Source organism: Aulonocara stuartgranti, assembly GCF_965226115.1.
Source record: "Aulonocara stuartgranti genome assembly, chromosome: 10".
In the NCBI taxonomy this organism is placed as follows: domain Eukaryota; kingdom Metazoa; phylum Chordata; class Actinopteri; order Cichliformes; family Cichlidae; genus Aulonocara; species Aulonocara stuartgranti.
Window position 1 is genome coordinate 32,716,565 of NC_138946.1, and position 19,910 is coordinate 32,736,474.

Sequence of the window (19,910 nt, forward strand, 5' to 3'; positions counted from 1 at the left end):
TGTATTAGTATCTCATCATATTGAGTATTTTTTTGCTCGTCCATGCCTTTCTCCTTACCTCTAGGTATTAGTATGGCACACAAGGACAGAGAAGCCTGTGCTGGTAAATGAGGGCAAGAAAGGATTTACAGACTCTAACGTAGAGATATGACATCCTTCACGTGACACAGGTAATAACGGAGATTTAGAAATGCAAATTACTGCATTTCAACACAGTGATTACTTTGGGTGTGCGGGAATGGAAAAGCAACTTCAAACCCAAAGAATATGGGCACCCAGAATACACACCTAATTTGAAATGAATGTCTGACCTTTGTATGTAATACATTTTCAAAGCAATTCATTTTGTCTTAGTGGACCATCAGTGCATAGACCTGAAGAAATAGTTCACCGGGGTTTTTAGTCATAGTTGCCACTATAAGACTTTAATGATAACTGAACAGATGGCTAATACGGCTATCAGACTGGCCGCTCCCTGATTTCCAAAGGGGCTGCCGCATTGGATGTCTGCCCAAGTATCTCGGCGTGGGTCTGGCACAAGAAGCTTGTGACCCCCTGAGGTTGGGTTTGTGACTATGCGGCAATTGCTCATTGTTAACCAGCTAACATTTACATGCCATTTCAGCCAGATCAACATTTATGATAACGTATCTGTATCTCATTGTTCTTCTAACAGAAGCTGTACTGACCCCCAGAATTCTTCAAACTGTTGTTCAATGTTGTTAACGTCACCAAGTTTAGTTGCTAGAGAGGAGAGGAGCTGCGTGTCTGCCTGTCTGCAGCGTGCTGTGTGAAGTTATGTCAAATAGAAACGGCAAAGATTGCACTGTTGTTATTGATACTATTGCAAATGAGCATCTACATTTTTAGTATCTATTGGTATCTGAGAATTTTTTTTTTATGACAGCCATAATAGAAACCCTGTTTCTAGGTCAAGTATCTACTTTGTTGGATGAGGCTTTTCTCTTAGCTCTGCTGTATTTTAATAAATTCAAGCCTCCAAATAATATTCTGCCCCTCCAGATTGTTATCAGTGCCAAAACAGAAATGTCACAGGAAGTCAAATTTTGCCTTAAATTTTCAATAAATTTGGTTTTCTAGAATTTTTGCAGCTATTGAGACAAATGTGTGATACATATCCATAGTTAAACAGAAGTAGTGACCTGGATGAGCTCCCTTCTCTTATATTTTCCCACGCGTGGAATCACAGATATTACAGGTTGTTTCAAATGTTTTTTAGAAGCTTTTTTAGAAGTTTTTTTATTGAAATGAAAAACATTAAAAAAAAATAATATTTAAACAATATAAATAAAAACACAATTTAAATATTTACTAATATTTTTCAAAACCTCTCAGTTTAAATATTTGATATGTTTTCTGAGTTCTATTGTGAATAAAATATAGGTTTATGACATGCAAATCAATAGATTCTGCTTTTATTCACATATTAACCTGTAATGTAGTATAGTTTGTTCTTTGTTCATATTTTGCTTATAGAGCTCTTTTGAGTTGTAAAAACTATTCCCACAGAAATATTTTGAAAGGCTGTTTCTCCACATTTCTCTTAAAGCTTTCACACTACTGTTGATCACTGAAGTTGCCTTGATTATTGTCATATTGACCTTGGTTCTAATGTGGGTTTATAACTTTTGGGACATTGGGCACCATAATTATTTTGACAATATACCCTCCAACATGGTGTCATAGTTCATTCCATGGGGCTTTGTATGTCTTACACTATTTTTCTCAAACAAGTCAGACAACATATATTGAACACAGGCAGCTGACTGTTTTCTGCTGTCTACAGCATGTAAAAAATGTTCTACTGACACATTCAGTGTGACTGAAGTGAAAGAGCCAGTGTGTCCATACAGAAGAAAAGTATGATGTGAATATGTGAGTGGAGTGTCAGAAACGAAACGAGGGACAGTGTCAGCATATGTAACAAAACCACTTTTCATTTACCAAACCCAGGTTACTGAGCTGAGAGGAAACGTATGGTCTAGACTTTTGTATGAGTGTTGTTCAGTTTGTATTTCTGACTGGGTAGACTTTCAGTAAACAAACGTCAGATGAAAATTGTTGTCACAACAAAGTCCCTGAAGCCATTTCTGAGCTCTCTAAGGCTACGTCCACACGTACCCGGGTATTTTTGAAAACGCCGATTTTTCTATGCGTTTGCGCCTTTCATGCAAACGTAAACGGCGTTTTCAGTCACTGAAAACTGAGATTTTTTAAAAACTCCGGCCAGGGTGGATATTTTTGAAAACTCAGTTTTTGCATTTACGTGTGGACGAGAAAAACGCAGAAAACGCAGCGTCAAAGGTGTGCGCCTTTTTTGACGTCACACAGTGCGCCACGTTATTGTTTCGGTGAAATGAATTTCTACAATACTGTTAATTCTACTCTCTGCAGTGTTTAAATGCTTACATATACACACAGTTACTGTCCCTCCACACATACGACTCGGTTCTGCTTCTATGCCCCAGCTTTGTTTACTATTTCCCACCGAGGCTTCTAGACTTCTGATTGGCCAACATTTCTACAGGTTAGGAATATATCGCCACCTGTTGCTTTGGCATGTTCCTAGCACCGTTTTCCTTCATTTCTGCGTTTACGTGTGGACGGGATTATTTTTTAAAACGAAAACGGAAAATCTCCGTTTTCAAAAATACCCGTGTACGTGTGGACGTAGCCTAAAATGGATAACCATTGACTTTAGCATAATATGAAATAATGTGTATTTACTGTTGGAAATGTGGATCTAATCTGAAAGTTATCCATATTTTTATTTTTATAGTTTTCCTTTTGAGTTTAGATGCATGGCCGATTCTCTGATGTATATCTGTTTCTACCTGTTCTGATGCTAGCATGGCTAAAGCTAGCCAAGCAGAAGTAAAATGTGAAGCAAGACAGAAGGATATACTCACACACACCAACGAGCACAGCAGATGTAACAAAAATATGTTGACATCAAATAGTATGTTGTTTGAAATCTATATGAAAAAATTACATATCTAGTTTTTCAAACATTATTTTCTTTTTCTTTTTCACAATGTTATCCAATTGTTCTAATTAGTGTGTGATTAGCCTTAGTGCCCTAGAAATCATTTTTATATACAACTAAAAAGGACTCGCAAATATGTTTGAGGATAATACCTCAACTTTATGATGAATTGCTAAGTCCTAAATTTGATGCCAGTGGTTGGTTTTAAAAAAGCCCCAACAATCTAAAGATCCATATGAGCAACACTTGGCAATAGTAGGGAGGAAAAACTCCCTTTTAATGGGAAGAAACCTCCAGCAGAACCAGGCTCAGGGAGGGGCGCCATCAGTGATTTGTTCACTGACAATTTTTTTCCTGCACCCAATTTTTTAACCACTATAAACTAGAGATGGACCGATCCGATATTACGTATCGGTATCGGTCCGATACTGACCTAAATTACTGGATCGGATATCGGAGAAAAATAAAAAATGTAATCCGATCCATTAAATATCACGAAAGCACCTCACAAAACTTGCCACACGCCGTAACTCACCTCAGAACGTTAGCACTCGGAGCAGTATGCATCACGTGATAGAGCGGCTGTGGCATGCGGGACCTGTCGGTGGTCTGGATAGCATTTGGAGCTTCGCTAGCAACCCGGCATTTCATCTCCGACAAAGTTATCCCGAGAGAAGTAAAGCAAGTGTGTAAGTCCATCTCTGAATGTTTGTAAAGCATTCCTGCGTTAAGCTTAACAAACGATATATGGAGCGACTGCCTCTCCTGCTGCTACTTCAATCATGAAACTGCTTAACGATCAGCTGATCGGCTTTTCTGTCGCGAGTCCGTGTCTCTAGTTTGCTTTTGGCCCACTTTGCACCAGAAAGAGGAAACCAGCAGATAAACAACAGCAGCACGTTTAAGCTTGATAAGCTGTTGTTAGAATTTATTTAATATTACTTTCTACACCAGGATCTTTTTCTACGTAGCTGACGCTGGTAACTGTGCAGGGGCGGATCTAGCAAAGTTTAGCCAGGGGGGCCGATAGGGCATGAACAGGGAAAAGGGGGCACAAAGACATACTTTTCTTTCTTATTCTCATTTAAAATGTCTAGCTTTTAATAAATAATTATCTGACACCCAAAGTTTTAATTTGATGCAAAATGAATAGAAGTCAATTACTGTACATAGTGACTATTAAGTCTAATATATATATATATATATACCCTAGTAAGCTATAGTACTTTTTCCTTTGGGAAGGTACCATCTGTGCAGTCTGCAATTTTGTTGAAGAAAGATGTTGAATCTATTTAATATTTCTTGAAAAATAATTGATTTCTGTGCATTTTTTTTCACACTGCATCAAATTAAGGTTGATTACGTCGATTAAGCATCATGAGGTGGAGCGTGAGGGGTGGTTCCCTATTTTTTATTTATTTATTTTTGTTGTTGCTGGGAGTTGGAACACTATTAGTTAGGTTGCTTAATATTTACGCTAAGTACTCTTTAAAATACCAGAATAGGGAGGATGGTGTAGGTTTAAGTTTATTAGATTGATCAGTGTTGCTGAACTATGAAACATTTTTTTTGCATACAGGTATAACAGAATAGCTTTAGTGTAGTTGTTGTTTTAAACTTGAGTATGAACTTATACAAAATGCAGCAAGATATTTAAAAAACAGTTTTGTTGATTAAAAAACACTATATCGGATTCATATCGGTATCGGCAGATATCCAAATTTATGATATCGGTATCGGACATAAAAAAGTGGTATCGTGCCATCTCTACTATAAACATGTAGTTGTATATAAATATGATTTTTAAGACACAATGTTGAAACGAGTTAGGTGAAAAGCCAAAGCAGCCACTTTTGCTTCTTCTTTTTTTATTTAGTTTCAGTTTCGAGTTCAGATAGCTTGATAGTATAAATTTGCTGTCTGTCTTTCTTTGCAAAGAGTCATGTAGAGACAGTCGGTGGCAATAAGTCCTTTTTCTTCCTTGTCTTGTTCTTCTGTGTCTTTTTCTTTCAGAGGCTCCCGCAGAGAGTTTGTGGTCTCATAAGCTCTCCTGTGATATTTAGAGCTTGAGCTAGCCTCATAAATTAGTCAGTAGCTTAATCTGATACAAATCATGTTTTCTGTTTGTGTGATTAACACAGTCCCTGAAAGAAATAAACAATAAAGATGCAGTATCATGAGAGAAAATCTTGAGAGAAAAAAAGATGGGGAAAAACTGCACGCATAGCCTTCTGGATAAACCCTCAACTACAGAGTGTTGTAATAAACATAATGACATAGGTAAAATGAACGTTGGATGAGAGACTGTCAGAATAAAACAGGAAACATACTGAGATGCAGACTAAAACACACAGGCTTGACACTGGAACTGGGGGAAGTACAGACATGCATGCACATAACAGGCAGGGAAGACATGGAATGAAACACAAGGAGGGGAACATGGGAACAGGAAAGGGAGACGAGCCACAGAGGGAGACACGGACATAACACAGGAAACATATACAAAGGACTGACAGGCTCTCACAGGAGATACAAGAGGAACCTAATGCAAGAAACCATAAACAAGGCTGACTGTAAAACTTTAACTGAACCCATCCTTAAAATGGAAAAAGTGACAAAAACCCTGATGCATAGCACAGTTTGTCCAGCCAACATTTAAGAAGGCTGTCCAGCATACAGTGACATGGTATTGCAGACACCCGTGAAACTTTCTTTTTAGAATAATTTTTTCAACCAAGATTAGATAATGAGAAAGAAGATCAGCTGATGAACATTCAGCAATCATTTAAATGGTGAATGTTAGCTGGCACCACAAAAGTCCTAATTTATTGCATTTAAATGAACACTCCTTCAGGTGTTGTTGAAACAGCTATGTTAGCATTTGGCGCATACACAGTAAAAAGAAATCGATTGAAAATATATGCAAATCTGGTAATAATTTCACCATTATTAATATATATTAATGAGAAGAAGAAAAGAAAAGATGGAACGTTGCCATTCTTGCATAATAATATCAGCCATCTCCATCTTTTTCAAACATAAAGGAGACTGCTAATTACCGCTTGTTAATATGTGAACCATTTGCACTTGTGAAAATTACAGGTTTATAAAAATAAACCTGTAAATTTTATACATGATTTTAATGTCATATTTATGATTCTTTACGAGCATCTACAGACAAATTCCCCGAGGTAATTCTTTTCCATGCAGTGGCAAAACAACATAGCCCTGTGATAGACCACTGAGCCTGTCTCTTCCCCTACATCAGCTAGGATGCAGGCTCACATGGATCATTGGACAAGTTATGGATTACTTATAAAAACAAATTAGTTACAATATTAGAAACAGGTCATTTAAAGCCTGTGCACACAGATTATATTGCTGTATTTTTAAAGGGATTATATACAAACAGTGTTTGGCAGAACCTGTACTTAAAAATCTGAGGTTTCGCATTGTAATTATGACACATGGAAGTCAGTTTGCATGCTACTGCCATGCTGGAAACTTGGGAGTATGATATTTTGAACATCATATTGCATTGATAAAGCTTTACATGGCCTCTATCATGGCTAATAATTTATTTTCTTTTTTTCCTGATTGCACTTATTAAGTGTAAACTTTTTTGTTTCAGGGGAGGAATGTTTCTACTGAGCTCTCCCTGGATTCAAACCAACCTGAGCTCCGAAAAAGCAACAGTCACGGTCAAAAGTATTACCAGGACGCAGCAGCTGTATTTCACCACAGCTTAGCATGAAGCTACGCGTGTCCAGTTGAAGAGGCAGAGCAAAGCCATGTGTGCTTGAGCGACCACAGAGTATCAAAGCACAACTGCACAAAAACGACTGGTGTGTTCTGGAGCAGCACTGAAAGGAGTTTGCCACCTGAGGTCTCCTCTGAGATAAGGGATGTCACATGACTTAGCTGCAGGAAGAGATGGTACAGCAAGCAATAAAGAGCCTTGTGAGCGACATCAACACCAGCCAACCATCCAATCAGAACTGAATGGGGCCCTTTTGTTTTGATGCAAGCTGGCTGTCAGGGAAAGAGCTGCACAGGGAAATAAAAGAAGTCCTTGTTTCAAGAGAGTCAGCACCGACTGTTAGACAGCACTGATGGGATCTGAGCCCTCCCCCTTTTTGTACTGTACAACAGTGAACCCAGTACTAATTAGGAGCCCTGCTACTTTTGAACATACATTTGCGCACACTGAGCTGTCACACTGCTCACAGACACACATGCACACAAAAACATGGAGCAGTGGCTTATTAACAGCAGCGTCCTCTCTCGCATTCATTTACTACAAGCTTAACATGCTGTAACAGCGCTGACATGCACTCATATTTAAAAGAGGATCCAGTATTGCTGTTAGCCTGTCAAACTCAAAGACTTCCTCATAAGCTAATTAAGACTGCGCTGGGTGAAGGTTTCTTAGCAGTTATTTATTGTTTCAGAGTAATTTGTAGCATTGGTATGTTAGTTGTGAACAGTACGTGTGAGAGTCGATGGAATGTAAAGCCATTACTCTGAAAATCAGAAGTGCATTCTTTCAAATAGCTGTGTTATACATTCTAATTATTCTCACCGTGGATGGAAGGCTTGCGAGTAATGAGTTCATACTCCACTGACTTGCAGCAACACCACTTAAGAATGCAAATGTTCTGTATGACTTTGTATCGTTTTAAGAGTTCCGTCAGTTCTCAGTGTTAATTTGCAGACATTTGAAACATTCAAACACTTGAAACATTGAACTTTGACTTGACTTGATTAGGGTCTGATGCTACTGCTATGTTGCTTGTGTTTCATTTGACAGCTGCTCAAACTACTGCCTCATGAAGCTGATTTTTGCTTTACAGACCTAAGATTGCAGTAACTGCTACTTGATACATACTCAAGTATATTCACATAGGCAATACAGATTTAACAATCTGACACACCGGCCACAGCCAGACTCCCTAAAATTGTTACTCTAAGACTGTAAATTCACAGAACGTGATCATTGCTTAATAATTCTGCTGTATGTGTAAAGATTTATTGTAAATAAGGGTACTGTATGTACATAGGTTTAAACTGCTCCCATACAATCGTGACTCTGTCTTTGATTTAAAGAGTCATGTCTCTCTCTCTCTCTCTATATATATATATATATATATATATATGTGTGTGTGTGTGTATGTGTGTGTGTGTGTGTGTGTGTGTGTGTGTGTGCATATATGTATATGCCCATTTCACCAGAGTTCTAAATTCGCTTTTCATGGATTTAGACACAGAGATTTCAAAATGTGAGGCAACTGCACATAAATCATATTTCCTTCGTACATCAAGCTGTTATAAAGTAGGATTAGCTATAAAATCTACCAGACTAAACTGTGCCATATTCAAAATGAATCCCGAATGAGCCCCCAATATATATGTAGGTGAAATTTATTGGATTTGACAGAATTTATTGTTTCCCTGTATTTCAATTCCTCCTGATATGATAAACACCTAGTAATACAAAAGAAATGCAAATTTTACATACATACACACATAAACACAAACATTGGAATTGTGACGTGATGTTGGTCACTGGATGTCAGCAGCCATGCCAAGATCAGCCTGATCCTCAAAGTGGACCTTGAAGTCTCCCTCTTGTTCCTCAAACACAATGACCTAATTTATTTGAGTGTGAAAAAAAAAACACAGACAAGTGTTAGAGATTTGTTTGGTTTTTGCAATTATAGTACAAAAATACATTAAGAGTACAGCAGTTTACAAAGCTAGAGCCAGCAGATATTTAGTATAAAGAGTGTGAAGAGGAGGAAACGGCTAACCTGAGTCGCCCAGAAGGTAACAAAATCATCTTACAAGCAAATATGAATGAAACATACAACAAACAACATGTAAATTAGCTATGGTGATCCTAGGCTGGGCTAAGCTATTGGAAGCCTTGGAAAACCTAAACACATTAATATCGTCAGTCTTCTCGTCTAACACTAGATAAGAGAGAGCAAGTAAGCAGTGTTAATTTTGTAGACCAATAATTTTCATCATATTTTTAGTCAACAACCTTTTTTCTGACAAAAACAAGACAATAACTACATAAAAGCTAAAGTCACAGGGACAAAAACTATGATGATGTCTATTGACTCTTTCATCAATGATTAAAACAGGATGAAGATATTATAGAGAGAGAGAGAAATCCAATCAGAACTAATTTAGTTGTGTAGAAAGATGGGACGAGTGGGAGTGATCCAATCAGAAGTATGTCCTTGTGCCATCACTTTAGATGCAAACATATGGAAACGGAGAAAATAAGACACATTGTAACCTGTGTGGCACAACTTTCACTATTACAACACTTTAACAACTATTACACTTCATGTTTTAGTCAAACTACAATTTTTACTCTGAGTATTGCTATCAGTCTCAAGTAGTTATGACCAGATGGCTACACAGCCAGATCCATCCCTGGGTGACATCATGGTGGCTGCAACCATCTTTTACATAAGTCTATATTCTGTCTTATACTTTTTTAAGAAATTCTTTGTCATCTATTTCCTATTCTAGCAAACCTTTAAACCAATCATCTTTCTGCCTCCACATAGCATCATCGCCAATGATCGATGAAGCTATGTGGAGGTTTTTTGGAGGACTGCATGCAAGCACTTCTGCTTTGGCTGTGTAGTTAAAGACCTACAAGAAAGGACACAAGCGCTGTACCATTTTGTATTTATGAGAATAAAAAATATTCTAGAACAGAATATTAGCCTAAAAAATTGTGTTGCTCTACTTTTTTATTTAAATTACTTTCAGTTCTTCTGCTGTAATTCTTATATGAAATGATAATCGCTTGCATCCAGGGAAACAATCATACAAAGCCACTATTGCAAAAGCTAACTTAGTATATAAGCAAAAAAAGAAAAGAAATGAAGCAAAACAAAACACAAAGGCTGAAACAGTTTAACAGTAAATCAGGTCACGGTTGTCAGATACAGAAACAAAAGCAATAATTAAAATTCTTAATTAAACTAAGGAGAAAAAAATGTGAAACACATTTACATATGTGAACTTTTGGGATCAACAACTCATTAGAACCAACATTACAAACGCCAACAACAGCTGTTTACAATCATACTGTGACAGCAGATATCAAACTACAAGCTCGTTTTATTAAAATTAGCTGTTCTCCGACCTGAAGGATGCATCCACGGACTCTGGATGTAGCTGTAAGCGGCGCTCACACAGACTAACAAAGTGCTACAATCATCATAATTCATCATTTGCTTCTGAACAGTTATACCTGATTGATTCCACTATTGAGAAAAGGACCTGGGAGGTAGAGAGTCTGCTGGGGGCCAATGGACCAGTAGCGCCCAAGGTTCAACCCATTGATAAACACAACACCTTTCTCCCAGCCCTGCGGATCCCAGACACATACATTTATTAAAACAAATTCAAAAAATAAGTATAAACACACCTGGCTTCTTTATGTATGTTTTTAACATATTTAGATGAGGAAACATTTGACTATTTTAAAAATGCCGCAGACAAAAGATGTTTTATAGTACTTGAAGGACAGCACAAATGGTAATTCTTCAGTGGTTCATTGAATAAGATTACCAACAGATCTCAGATACTTCTGTTTAAAATGAAATAAATTACACCCACAGTATCAGAAGCTCATTTTGCCCCCATTGGCACTCCTTGTAGGAGTTTTGTGTACGTCCACCAGTACCTGCTTTCTAAACTCTCTTCCCTGTAAAATGATTCTCCTTGGTTTAAATGCCCATTCAACATTTCAGTGACACTGAAGGTTTTATTATTTTCAACCAAGTCATTGCATGACCTTCCATTTCTTCTTTCTGAGCCATTCTTTCACGAATGTGCTTCAGATCATTATCCTTTCAAAAAGGTCCACTTTCAGCTCACTTTTCAGATAAACGGATTCACATTACTGTATATTCAGGCGATGCTGAAGAATGCAAAGCTGAATCAATGCCTGCAAGCTACCCAGCGGTGAACTGGCAGTAATTTGATTTTCTTTACAGTTAATTTTGTTATTTCAAATAATTTGAAGAGCTTTTTATACCCTCTTCCAGACTGAAGACTCACAGGCAGACACTTCAACAGGATAGAGCACAAAAGATCCTAATGACAGACATTTAAAAGTCAGTTTCCACCTGCTACTCCACAAGGAGGTTTCAGTCATCGGAATTCCTTCTTCTAATTTATTGGATTTCAAGGTGTAACAATGTGATTAGTCTTTTCCGTTCATTTAAATGTCATTTACTTATTTTTTAACATAGCTGTTTACTTACTGGCAGCTTCACAAACGTGTCACTTGGATACCCATATGCAAACAGTCTGCCCATGAAAAATCCAGGGAAGCTGGGTGTTTCAGAAAGACTTTTCCAGGGTGCTTGATAAAGACTGAAATAAGGCCACATCAAACACACTATTACAGACAAAAGCAAGTAATATGCAGCGTATTAGATTTAATAAAGTCTACAAACCTATCAAGGAAGCTGGGTTTCATATCCAGGCTGTATATTGTAAAATCTCTCAAGGGGATATTGTTTAATAAAATGTCTCCCACTAGTCCTGCAAAAACACAAATCGAAATTGGCTTGCCCTCTACAAACTGATTGCTTGAGTGATTTAAAAGCAGGCAGAGCGATGAACAGCAAAAATTTCAGTCAGTCACCTTTACGTTGCTTGTCAAGCTCCCTTCCCTGGTGAACTCGTCCACAGTTCTCCACCAATAAACTCAAGGTACGACGTCCCTGTAGGGATCAATCACATTTATGTTTTTTGATCGTTTTAACAGCCAGACAGCTGCCTCTCCAGCATCCATCACACTGAATGAAGCCTTTCTCTTCACTGTTCAACTTGATATCATACCTTACCATCAGGAACCGCCAGCTCCAGACTCTGGCGCTTGAAAAGGCCAATGTAGCTTCTGTCTACAAACACCTGGAGTAAAAAACATTAGTGTCAAATAACTGTAGTAATTTAGTTTAAACTGTGTCCTGCTGGAAGGCACCAGAGCAACGCTCCACCCCTTTTTCTTTGAAGAATGAAATATCCACTTAAGCCGAAGTTTAATTGGTTGGTCCTCACTCTAAGAGCATTTCATGCAATAAAACTGGTAAAGACAGCATGAGTGGTCAAACCTGTCAGTTTAATATCTCAAACCAGATCTACTAATATCTGGGCCAGTGCTAAACCCTCTTTTAGGGCTTACCAAAAAGGCCGAGTGTCAGTGCTGTAGGGCAAATTAGCATGATGATGCATTTACAAAAGTGTGTCCATGGAAGTGGAAAGATCATATGGTGATGCAAACAGTGAGCTATCTTTATATCCAAAGATGCAGTCAGCTTATTTTAGTAATTACCTGACAAGAGGTGTACAAATTAGTGTCTAAAAATAAAGGCCTTTGATGAGGGAGTGCAAAAGAAGCGAATGAGGGTCTGACAAAAATAATACAATTTAAGCTAATGCTGTACACATGGTTCTTTATGAAAACAGTGTGACTATGTAGAGAAATGAAAAGAAGAGGAAGAAGAATCAGGATGATTTTCTTTGGGGGGAACTCATCTGTGAAAGTGCTAAAACTGTGTGAGTTTGAGGACTAAGCCTCAGGTGGACCTCAGGATTTATCCAGAGGAGAGCGGCGTTATGATAAACCATAACCCTGAATTAACCTGAAACCATGGGACCTGCATGATGTGCAGAAGAACACTAAACATTATTTACCAGAGAGATGTTTAGATCTCTATGTATGTGACTAAAAACACTGTTCAGTTCACTTCTGTTTGGTTTCAATTAAATAATAGACTGAAAGGGAGTCTGCAAGCATGCAGGTCGAGGACAGGGCCAAGGTTTTAGCAGTGTGCTCAGCTTTGACTGATCCAATTAATGCTTACTTTAATAAATATCTAGCATTATATGTTATATATATATAAACAATGGTAATTTGCACAACTGCAATATCCAGACAGGTCAGGAACTATAATGGAATTACAAGATTTTGTAATCCTTTTTTTATTTGTGGAAAAAACAATGAACTGTCTGAAGATTTTCTGCACACCGTAGGAGCACAAATCTCAGATTTACACAGTGGAATAGTTTGTCATAAAGCAGTCCTCCTCTGGCTCAATCCTGCGCTGCACCTGAGCTGTCAGATATAGCTGTGGCTGACATTAACTTTGAGAAAATTGGTAGAATTTAAAATTCACCAGAGAATATGTGAGGGAGAGAAGCCCATCAAGTGTAGAGACAGAGCGGGCAACTATCCCGCAGGAACAAATGAAAGTGAGAGAGGAAAAAGCTGGAAACGACATCCACGAGCAGAGAGCTGTAAACAATACATAAGAACTTGTGAAGATGGTCAAACAGATGAGTTTAGGTTTATAACTTCAGTGTGACATTTGATCACATTTGTTCAGTTGTTGAATAACGTAAGCAGTTCTGACATCGAACTGAAGTAAGCTGTTGGTAAACAATTCACAACTGAAATATGTGCCTTTAATGGAACTACAAGATTTTGTAATCTTGAGTAACAGTGAGCGAACTGGACAGAGTCACTGTTTCCCAGTGTTTTTGCTCTGCTAAGACCTCAGTCAGGGCTAAAGTGGCAAACTCTAGAGGAAAGTGTATAAAATGTATATTCCCCAACATGTGCTAGCTGACCACTCAGAGGTAGTGTTTGCAGACAAGTCGGCATCTCAGTACAAACTACAGGTGGCCCTGGCAACAGTGACCAAAGCAATCACAGCACTCAGATAACTGGTTACCATGAAGTCACTGATTGTCTTTTTCAGGAATGAATAGCTTATACTTAACAGCTTAACAACTCACAGCCGGCTGCGAAATATTAATTTTCTTATAATGACCAGCAGTTGCCGCGTGGTTGTTAACTTGTCTGTTGGCCTGTGTGACTGATGTAAACTAGGCTAACTGTCCTCTGGCTCCTGCTTATATTTGATCGTTCAAATTTTCAGCAAGAAGGAATCATTTTGTTCTTGCAGGGTTTTTTCTTATTATTTATTTATTTGCTGTTCATTTTATGAACAATATCAAAAATGTTTAATGAATGAGCTATTAGGAGGATATTTTTAACCCTTGGACAGAGTCTGGTTAGCTGTTTTCCCATATTTGCAGTTTTTCTATGCTGACTATCTTATGCCACTAGGTTTAAGATAAGATAACCTTTATTAGTCCCACACGTGGAAAATTTGTTTTGTCACAGCAGGAAGTGGACAGTGCAAAAGTTATGACGCAAAAATTAGAATACAATAAGAATAAATACAGTACACAGCTGTACAGAATAGAATAAAATAATATACTATATACAGTAGAATAAAATAGAATAAAAATATACAATAAGATAAAAATAGAATACGAATGCTATATACAACTGAGTAAAAATACAACGATGCCAGAAAAGATTATTGCACTTAGTGTTATTGCACATGTGTGGATGTGTGTGTTTGTTCAGTTAAAGTTCAGTTCATATTTAACAGACATATATCTTTTAGCAGTAAGACATGACTTCCTTGTTTTTAATAAATTTGTTTTCAGCAGCTACAAACACATTATGGAAGCTAAGCAATTAGCTTATGGATAAATATCATGCACATGTATAGTGTGCATTAACTCACCAGGGCACGGTCTCTGACATTGTCCCCTGACTGTAACAGCCCTCCCCTCGTGATGATAGTCTCATACAGAGTGTAGCCATAGGACTGTCCATTTCTGTTGTTCACGGGTAGATTTTCCATGTTTACTGGTTTGGTGGACTTAAATGGCTGCAGAGACAATTGAAACAGTTGAACTGTCTGAAAAGCAAAATTCTTTACATTGCAGGATACGTACGTCACAGATAATCTCACATAAACGTACTCCTTCTGTGAAGCTTAAAGCATCCCATAATGAAAGGTGCTGGTACATAATGGCTGGTTCATAAGCCTCCCTGTAATGCAGGACTGGCATGTCCGGGAGACTGTCAGAGCCTCCTGCTGCACAGAGAGGCAAAGAGGTCAGTAACTGAATAAAATAATGTGCTGCATATCTCGTGTTTTTCTTACTGTTTTTGTATCGGGAAAGTAAATCCCTGAGAAGATGGTACTTTGAAGTGTATTCCCCAGATTCAGACAGAGGAGCGTCATAATCTGCGGAACATCAACAGTGTGCGAAAACTGTCATTTGCTGCCACCTGCTGGGTGTTAAGGTCAACAGTACAGAACACGACATTTTCCAGCTCTCATACGGCAGTTATTAATCACTCAAACGTCTTTGTGAATTTGCATGAGAGTCTATTTGAGACTGAGCACAGTACAAAGGAACCAACCATAGCTGGGGACTAAAGCTCTGTATGAGGGATTGGCGAGTGCTCCGCTCATGAAGCCAAAACTGGATCCTCCGTGGAACATGTACAAGTTGACAGACATGCCTCTCCTCAGAATTTCCCTTACAGTGGATACCATATCTGACAAGAAATGAGACGTGTTCACAGTGTTTAGAAAAATGGATTCATGCAAATACAAATTTTGAATCCCGAAACTCTTCTGACTCATTTTCTTAAATGCTTTAAGTGACTCATTCAAAAGCAGCATGACCCTGACATTTGCATGTCCACTGTGGGCATGTAGCTGCCATTTCTCATGCAAAAATCTACACTGGGGTGAGAAAGAAAGCACATTTACAGCAGTTTAGAGGAACTGGAGATAGAGTAGCACTAGTGAAACAGACAATAACGCTACCCTTTGATTGGTTTTACTCATATATGCATTTCTTTCAAGGGTTAGTAAAGTATTCGTAAAGTAAGAGTATAGATTTCTGTATCCAAATTTCTTTTCACAAGCAGGTTTTCCATGTTTACTGGTTTGGTTGATGTAAACGACTGTTTTTAAAACAAATTTGCTTTAAAGCAGTAATTATAAGACAAAAACCCAACAGATTTCAATTTCCAAATTTGGTTTCTGAAGCAGGAGATTTAGACCGATTTGTATTTCACTGCACAAGCTGCACACAAATGTATAAAAATGAATGAAAGACTAATAAAATAACTACAGGCAATGATTTCCACAATATTTTTCTTTTCATTTTATAAAATATAAGAAGAATTCAATTTGCACAAGACACTTTATGCCTGTTTTTTGCTAATGTAACATCACTATGTAGCATTGGCTTTCAGAGATACTAAGAGAAGGATGTGTACGCTTCTTTTACCACCTCGCTGAATTATGAAGACTCCCTTGAGCGACACTCCATTGTTAGACCACCCAGGTTGATTATGAATAGCAGGGGAGCAACATGCCACTAGCAGCACAGAGAACCCTCCTTACCCTCTGGGGGCAGCACATGGTGGAGCTCTCCCCAGATATCATACCAGCCGGTCCAGTAATCCATCACCATGGTGGGGTTGTTGGGCTGAAAAGCAGCACGCACACAGTCAGCTTGCATCTCCTTACTGTCATCAGTGATGGATACAAGTGATGTGGAAAGGTGAGACTCACCTGGATAGCAGTCAGCTCCTGGATGTTTCTCTGATTTAGCTTCTGAAGCTTCACTGTCCTGAGGGCTACACGAGATTAGGTTAACTCTGTGTGTGCATGTTTATGTTTAGGTGTGTGATTATTAATATACCTCCATCCACACCCCCAGACTTTAACGTTTTGTGCTTGTCTGATGTGAGCAGCAGTTCGCTGATCCCTCTGGATTGCAGAGCCTTTCAAAATAAAACACAAAGGAAGAAGTGAAAATAATCCTATTGATCCGTTCTATCCCATCAAGTTTCATGTGTAGTCACCTCTTTAATGAAAAGCATGTAACTCTGATCCTTTGCAAAGGAGCCATACTCGTTTTCCACTTGCACGGCAATGATTGGACCTCCTTTCTTGAACTAGAAAAACACAAACAAGCATTTTTTTTTTAATTAAAAAGATTAACAGACTCTGCTTCAGCTGGTATGTTTCCAGCCTGACCTGCAATGGAACCAGTTTTGGTATCAGCTTGTCAAAAAAAGTGTTGACAGCCTGAATGAACCCTGGGTGCGTCGTCCGCAGTCTCATGCTGCTGTCTTGGAGGAGCCAGCTGCAAAGACATAGAAAACATGCTCAGTTAACACTTAACAACAGAGCCACAGTGAGTCTAAAATACTGGACAAAGCTTGAGACACTGAGCAAGCCTTTACTTTAAACAAGATGCGACTCTTCCACCCTGATTTCATTCAGAAAGCAAAAATGGCACTTTGTGCGTTAGATCAAGTAACTCTTGTGCTGTCCGGTTAAATTCACTTAAATACAAATCTATTTACTCAGGACAGGCACTGAACAGACTTGCAGTTTAAACTAACGTCCCTTTTCATACCATATGAATATACACACAAAAAAATTCTGAATTTCTACATAAACCTACATACAGAGAACACCGTGACTACCTCGGCAGTCCTCCTAGGTCCAGCTCAGAGGAAATGTAGGGTCCTGGACGCAAAATCACCCACAGTTCCATCTCGGCTGCAAGACTGATATAGGCTCTGAAATCCAAACAGAAAAGAAAATCAACAAGCAACTTTTTCCTGTGCAAACCCAAAGTTTAGACTCACAGTGAGGCTCCATTTCTTATTGTTTGGTGAGTGTGAAAAGTGCCTGGCAACAACACTGGCAGAGGCAGGACCTCTCTCTTGGCTTATCATCGCTGTGCAGTTAATTGCTCGATAAGCTGCTTTTGTTATGGAGATGCTGCTGTTGTCAGGTGGGACTCTCTGCCTCTAGCATCTCCCCTGAGCACTGAGGACTTAGATGATGAGGAGAAAATGAAGAATATATCCAAAATACCTTAGAGCAGGTAATATTGTTAGAGAAGCTAGGAAGGTGGTGTGAAGGATGCTGTGTGGTGATTAATCATATAAGAACATTCTCCTTACTGTAAATCCAGCTGTGTCTGGAAGCTAAAAACCTCTCTTTCCGGCTGGTGCAGATTCCACGGCACATATCTGCAAGGATGGAGGGCGCCCACAGTTAACATTCAGCAGTGACAGTGCTTGTGATTCTAAACTCAATCACTGGAGCAGTGTTCGTACGTAGTGAGGGTATTAATCCCACAGGCTTTCATCTTCATCAGGCGGTCCCTCCAGTAGGCCCTGGGCACACGGAAATAGTGGATGGATCCCCCAATGATGCGGAAGGGCTCTCCCTCGAGGGTGAACTGGGACGTGTTGGCACACAAGCCGACCTTTCGGCTCATCCTCCTCCCCCTTCCCGACATGCTGGAAGAGGAGTTCCACTCAGTGTGTCACAGTCACTTAATGCCTAACACAGGCTATTGTACTCTAACTGACCACATGACATGCTTGGCAGGAATTTGCAGATGTCTTGAGTTGAGCAGGAGGACATCAGACTTCAGTAAACTCATAAGAGCTTCTTTTACATTTTCTTCATCATCCATTAGTTTCTTATTATTCACTTCCCAAAATAAATAAAGTTTCTTATGACAACCGTCAAACTGTGTGTAATACAATGACACTGTTGTACTGTTATAGAAGCCACACAAACAATATTACTATTGAGACTGTTTGAATTGTGTGTCTGTGAAAACTACATCAAGCTGAATCGTTGCATTGAGGGGAAAACAACAGCCTCTTACTGGAACATACGTAACATTTTAAGAACTTACCCAAGATATCTGTACATGATGAATCCAGCAATGCACAGGCAGATGAGTGCATATTTCCTTTTGTGCACATTTCTTATCCTGAGGACAACCATGGATGGAGAGCGAGATCCCTTCTGGCAACATAAGCAACAGTCGAGTTAAGTTCACAGCAGCATCTGTGTGCAGATGAACGCATGATGCTGGTCTGAACAGTGCACCGCCTCGTGGGAGTGCCTCTGCGCGGAGCCATGGAAATCTAACTCACCTCATTAGCAGCAGGGTTTGTCTTCGGTATTGTTTGGCTTGTAAGAACTACTACACAGCTTCCTTTTTCTTTTCTTCTTTTTTTAGAGCTTTACCAGAAAAAACAACAAACAAAATGAAAACATTTAATCCTGAAAAAGTTTCTTCCATCTTAAAAATAGTGTCTAGTAATCTAAAATATAAAAATAACGAGAAATGCGGCAAGTTATATCATATCTCCAAAGTGTTCATTATTTTATCTTCTTTTGAAACTTGTCTAGATGCGTGGAGCTAATTGCATATTGCTGCCCTTCATTCGTCATTCATAACTCATTCTATGGAGTTGCTCCTTATTTCTACATGTGCTGGGGACCATAACAACCCCACAGTGGTGCCCAGTTCATGTTCTTCACTTGACACATGTTGAAATGGGGTATTTTGCTTTGTTTGCCTCTACTATCCCTACCTTTAAGTGCCATTAGTAGTCCAATAGACTCTACACAGGCCTGTACATTTCTTAACCTCTCCCAGCCACTCACGATCCACCCAGGTTCCCACAAGCTCTGTACCACCACAACACTCATATATGACTTAGCTAGTGGCCAGCAAGCAGCAACTCTTGTAAGTGGGAAATGGCTCTTCGATCCCTTATCTTATGACCCCTGTAAATACTTTCCTGATGCGTTTTTTCAACTTTAGTTGCTACTGCTCTGGTTTCAAGACAGAAAAGATGATTATTTGTGCTCCTCAGCAAAGGAAGACAAACCAGGGTTAGCTGTTAGAGCCACTAGCTACAGCTAATTGTTTCTATTGGTTTCATAGTCGGAATAGCCCTGCACACGTAACTTTGTGGTGGTTAGTGGTCGTGTCGATTTTCAATATGCAGCTGTAGAAGCTGTTAGAGTCACGTGTGTAAACCTGCCCTCCTTTTCTTTTTGGTGTGCTCTTTCTCTTCCACTGTGAAAACACACTCACTCATAAAATTTCTCAAACTCTTAATGAGTTTTATTTAGGAAGGTTCCTA

The 19,910-nt window shown here is 38.8% G+C and overlaps 2 protein-coding genes across 11 annotated transcripts in view; one reads left to right on the top strand and one right to left on the bottom strand.

The window, feature by feature from the left end:
* b3gat1b (beta-1,3-glucuronyltransferase 1 (glucuronosyltransferase P) b) overlaps window positions 1–8,088 on the top strand; it is a 62,173-nt gene extending 54,085 nt beyond the window's left edge. For 5 of the 6 annotated variants that reach the window (XM_082548428.1, XM_082548427.1, XM_082548426.1 and 2 more), the window contains 2 exons: window positions 65–170; window positions 6,639–8,088. In XM_082548428.1, the coding sequence (XP_082404554.1) occupies window positions 65–151 (87 nt within the window). In that variant the 3' untranslated portion in view covers window positions 152–170; window positions 6,639–8,088. Of the gene's footprint in view, window positions 1–64; window positions 171–676; window positions 1,049–6,638 lie in introns of those variants that run through there. The other variant, XM_082548431.1, reaches the window with a different exon arrangement.
* A 324-nt stretch (window positions 8,089–8,412) lies between these two features.
* Window positions 8,413–18,829, bottom strand: LOC309715904 (beta-galactosidase-1-like protein 2). 5 transcript variants are annotated; one of them, XM_082549378.1, is made up of 19 exons: window positions 18,665–18,829; window positions 18,072–18,257; window positions 17,916–17,984; window positions 17,430–17,525; window positions 16,975–17,083; window positions 16,800–16,892; window positions 16,637–16,718; window positions 16,507–16,571; window positions 16,336–16,420; window positions 15,339–15,476; window positions 15,076–15,159; window positions 14,891–15,003; window positions 14,650–14,796; window positions 11,888–11,959; window positions 11,691–11,769; window positions 11,500–11,587; window positions 11,305–11,416; window positions 10,287–10,403; window positions 8,413–8,656 (listed from the first exon to the last, which is right to left on the bottom strand). In XM_082549378.1, exons 1-19 carry the CDS (start codon window positions 18,754–18,756, stop codon window positions 8,570–8,572), a joined length of 1,914 nt encoding a protein of 637 aa, XP_082405504.1. In that variant the 5' UTR covers window positions 18,757–18,829; the 3' UTR covers window positions 8,413–8,569. The 5 variants fall into 5 exon arrangements, with proteins under 5 accessions (XP_082405504.1, XP_082405503.1, XP_082405505.1 ...); XM_082549377.1 differs by having other exon boundaries at window positions 14,891–15,006; XM_082549379.1 differs by lacking the exon at window positions 15,076–15,159.
* Between the last annotated feature and the right edge of the window lie 1,081 nt (window positions 18,830–19,910).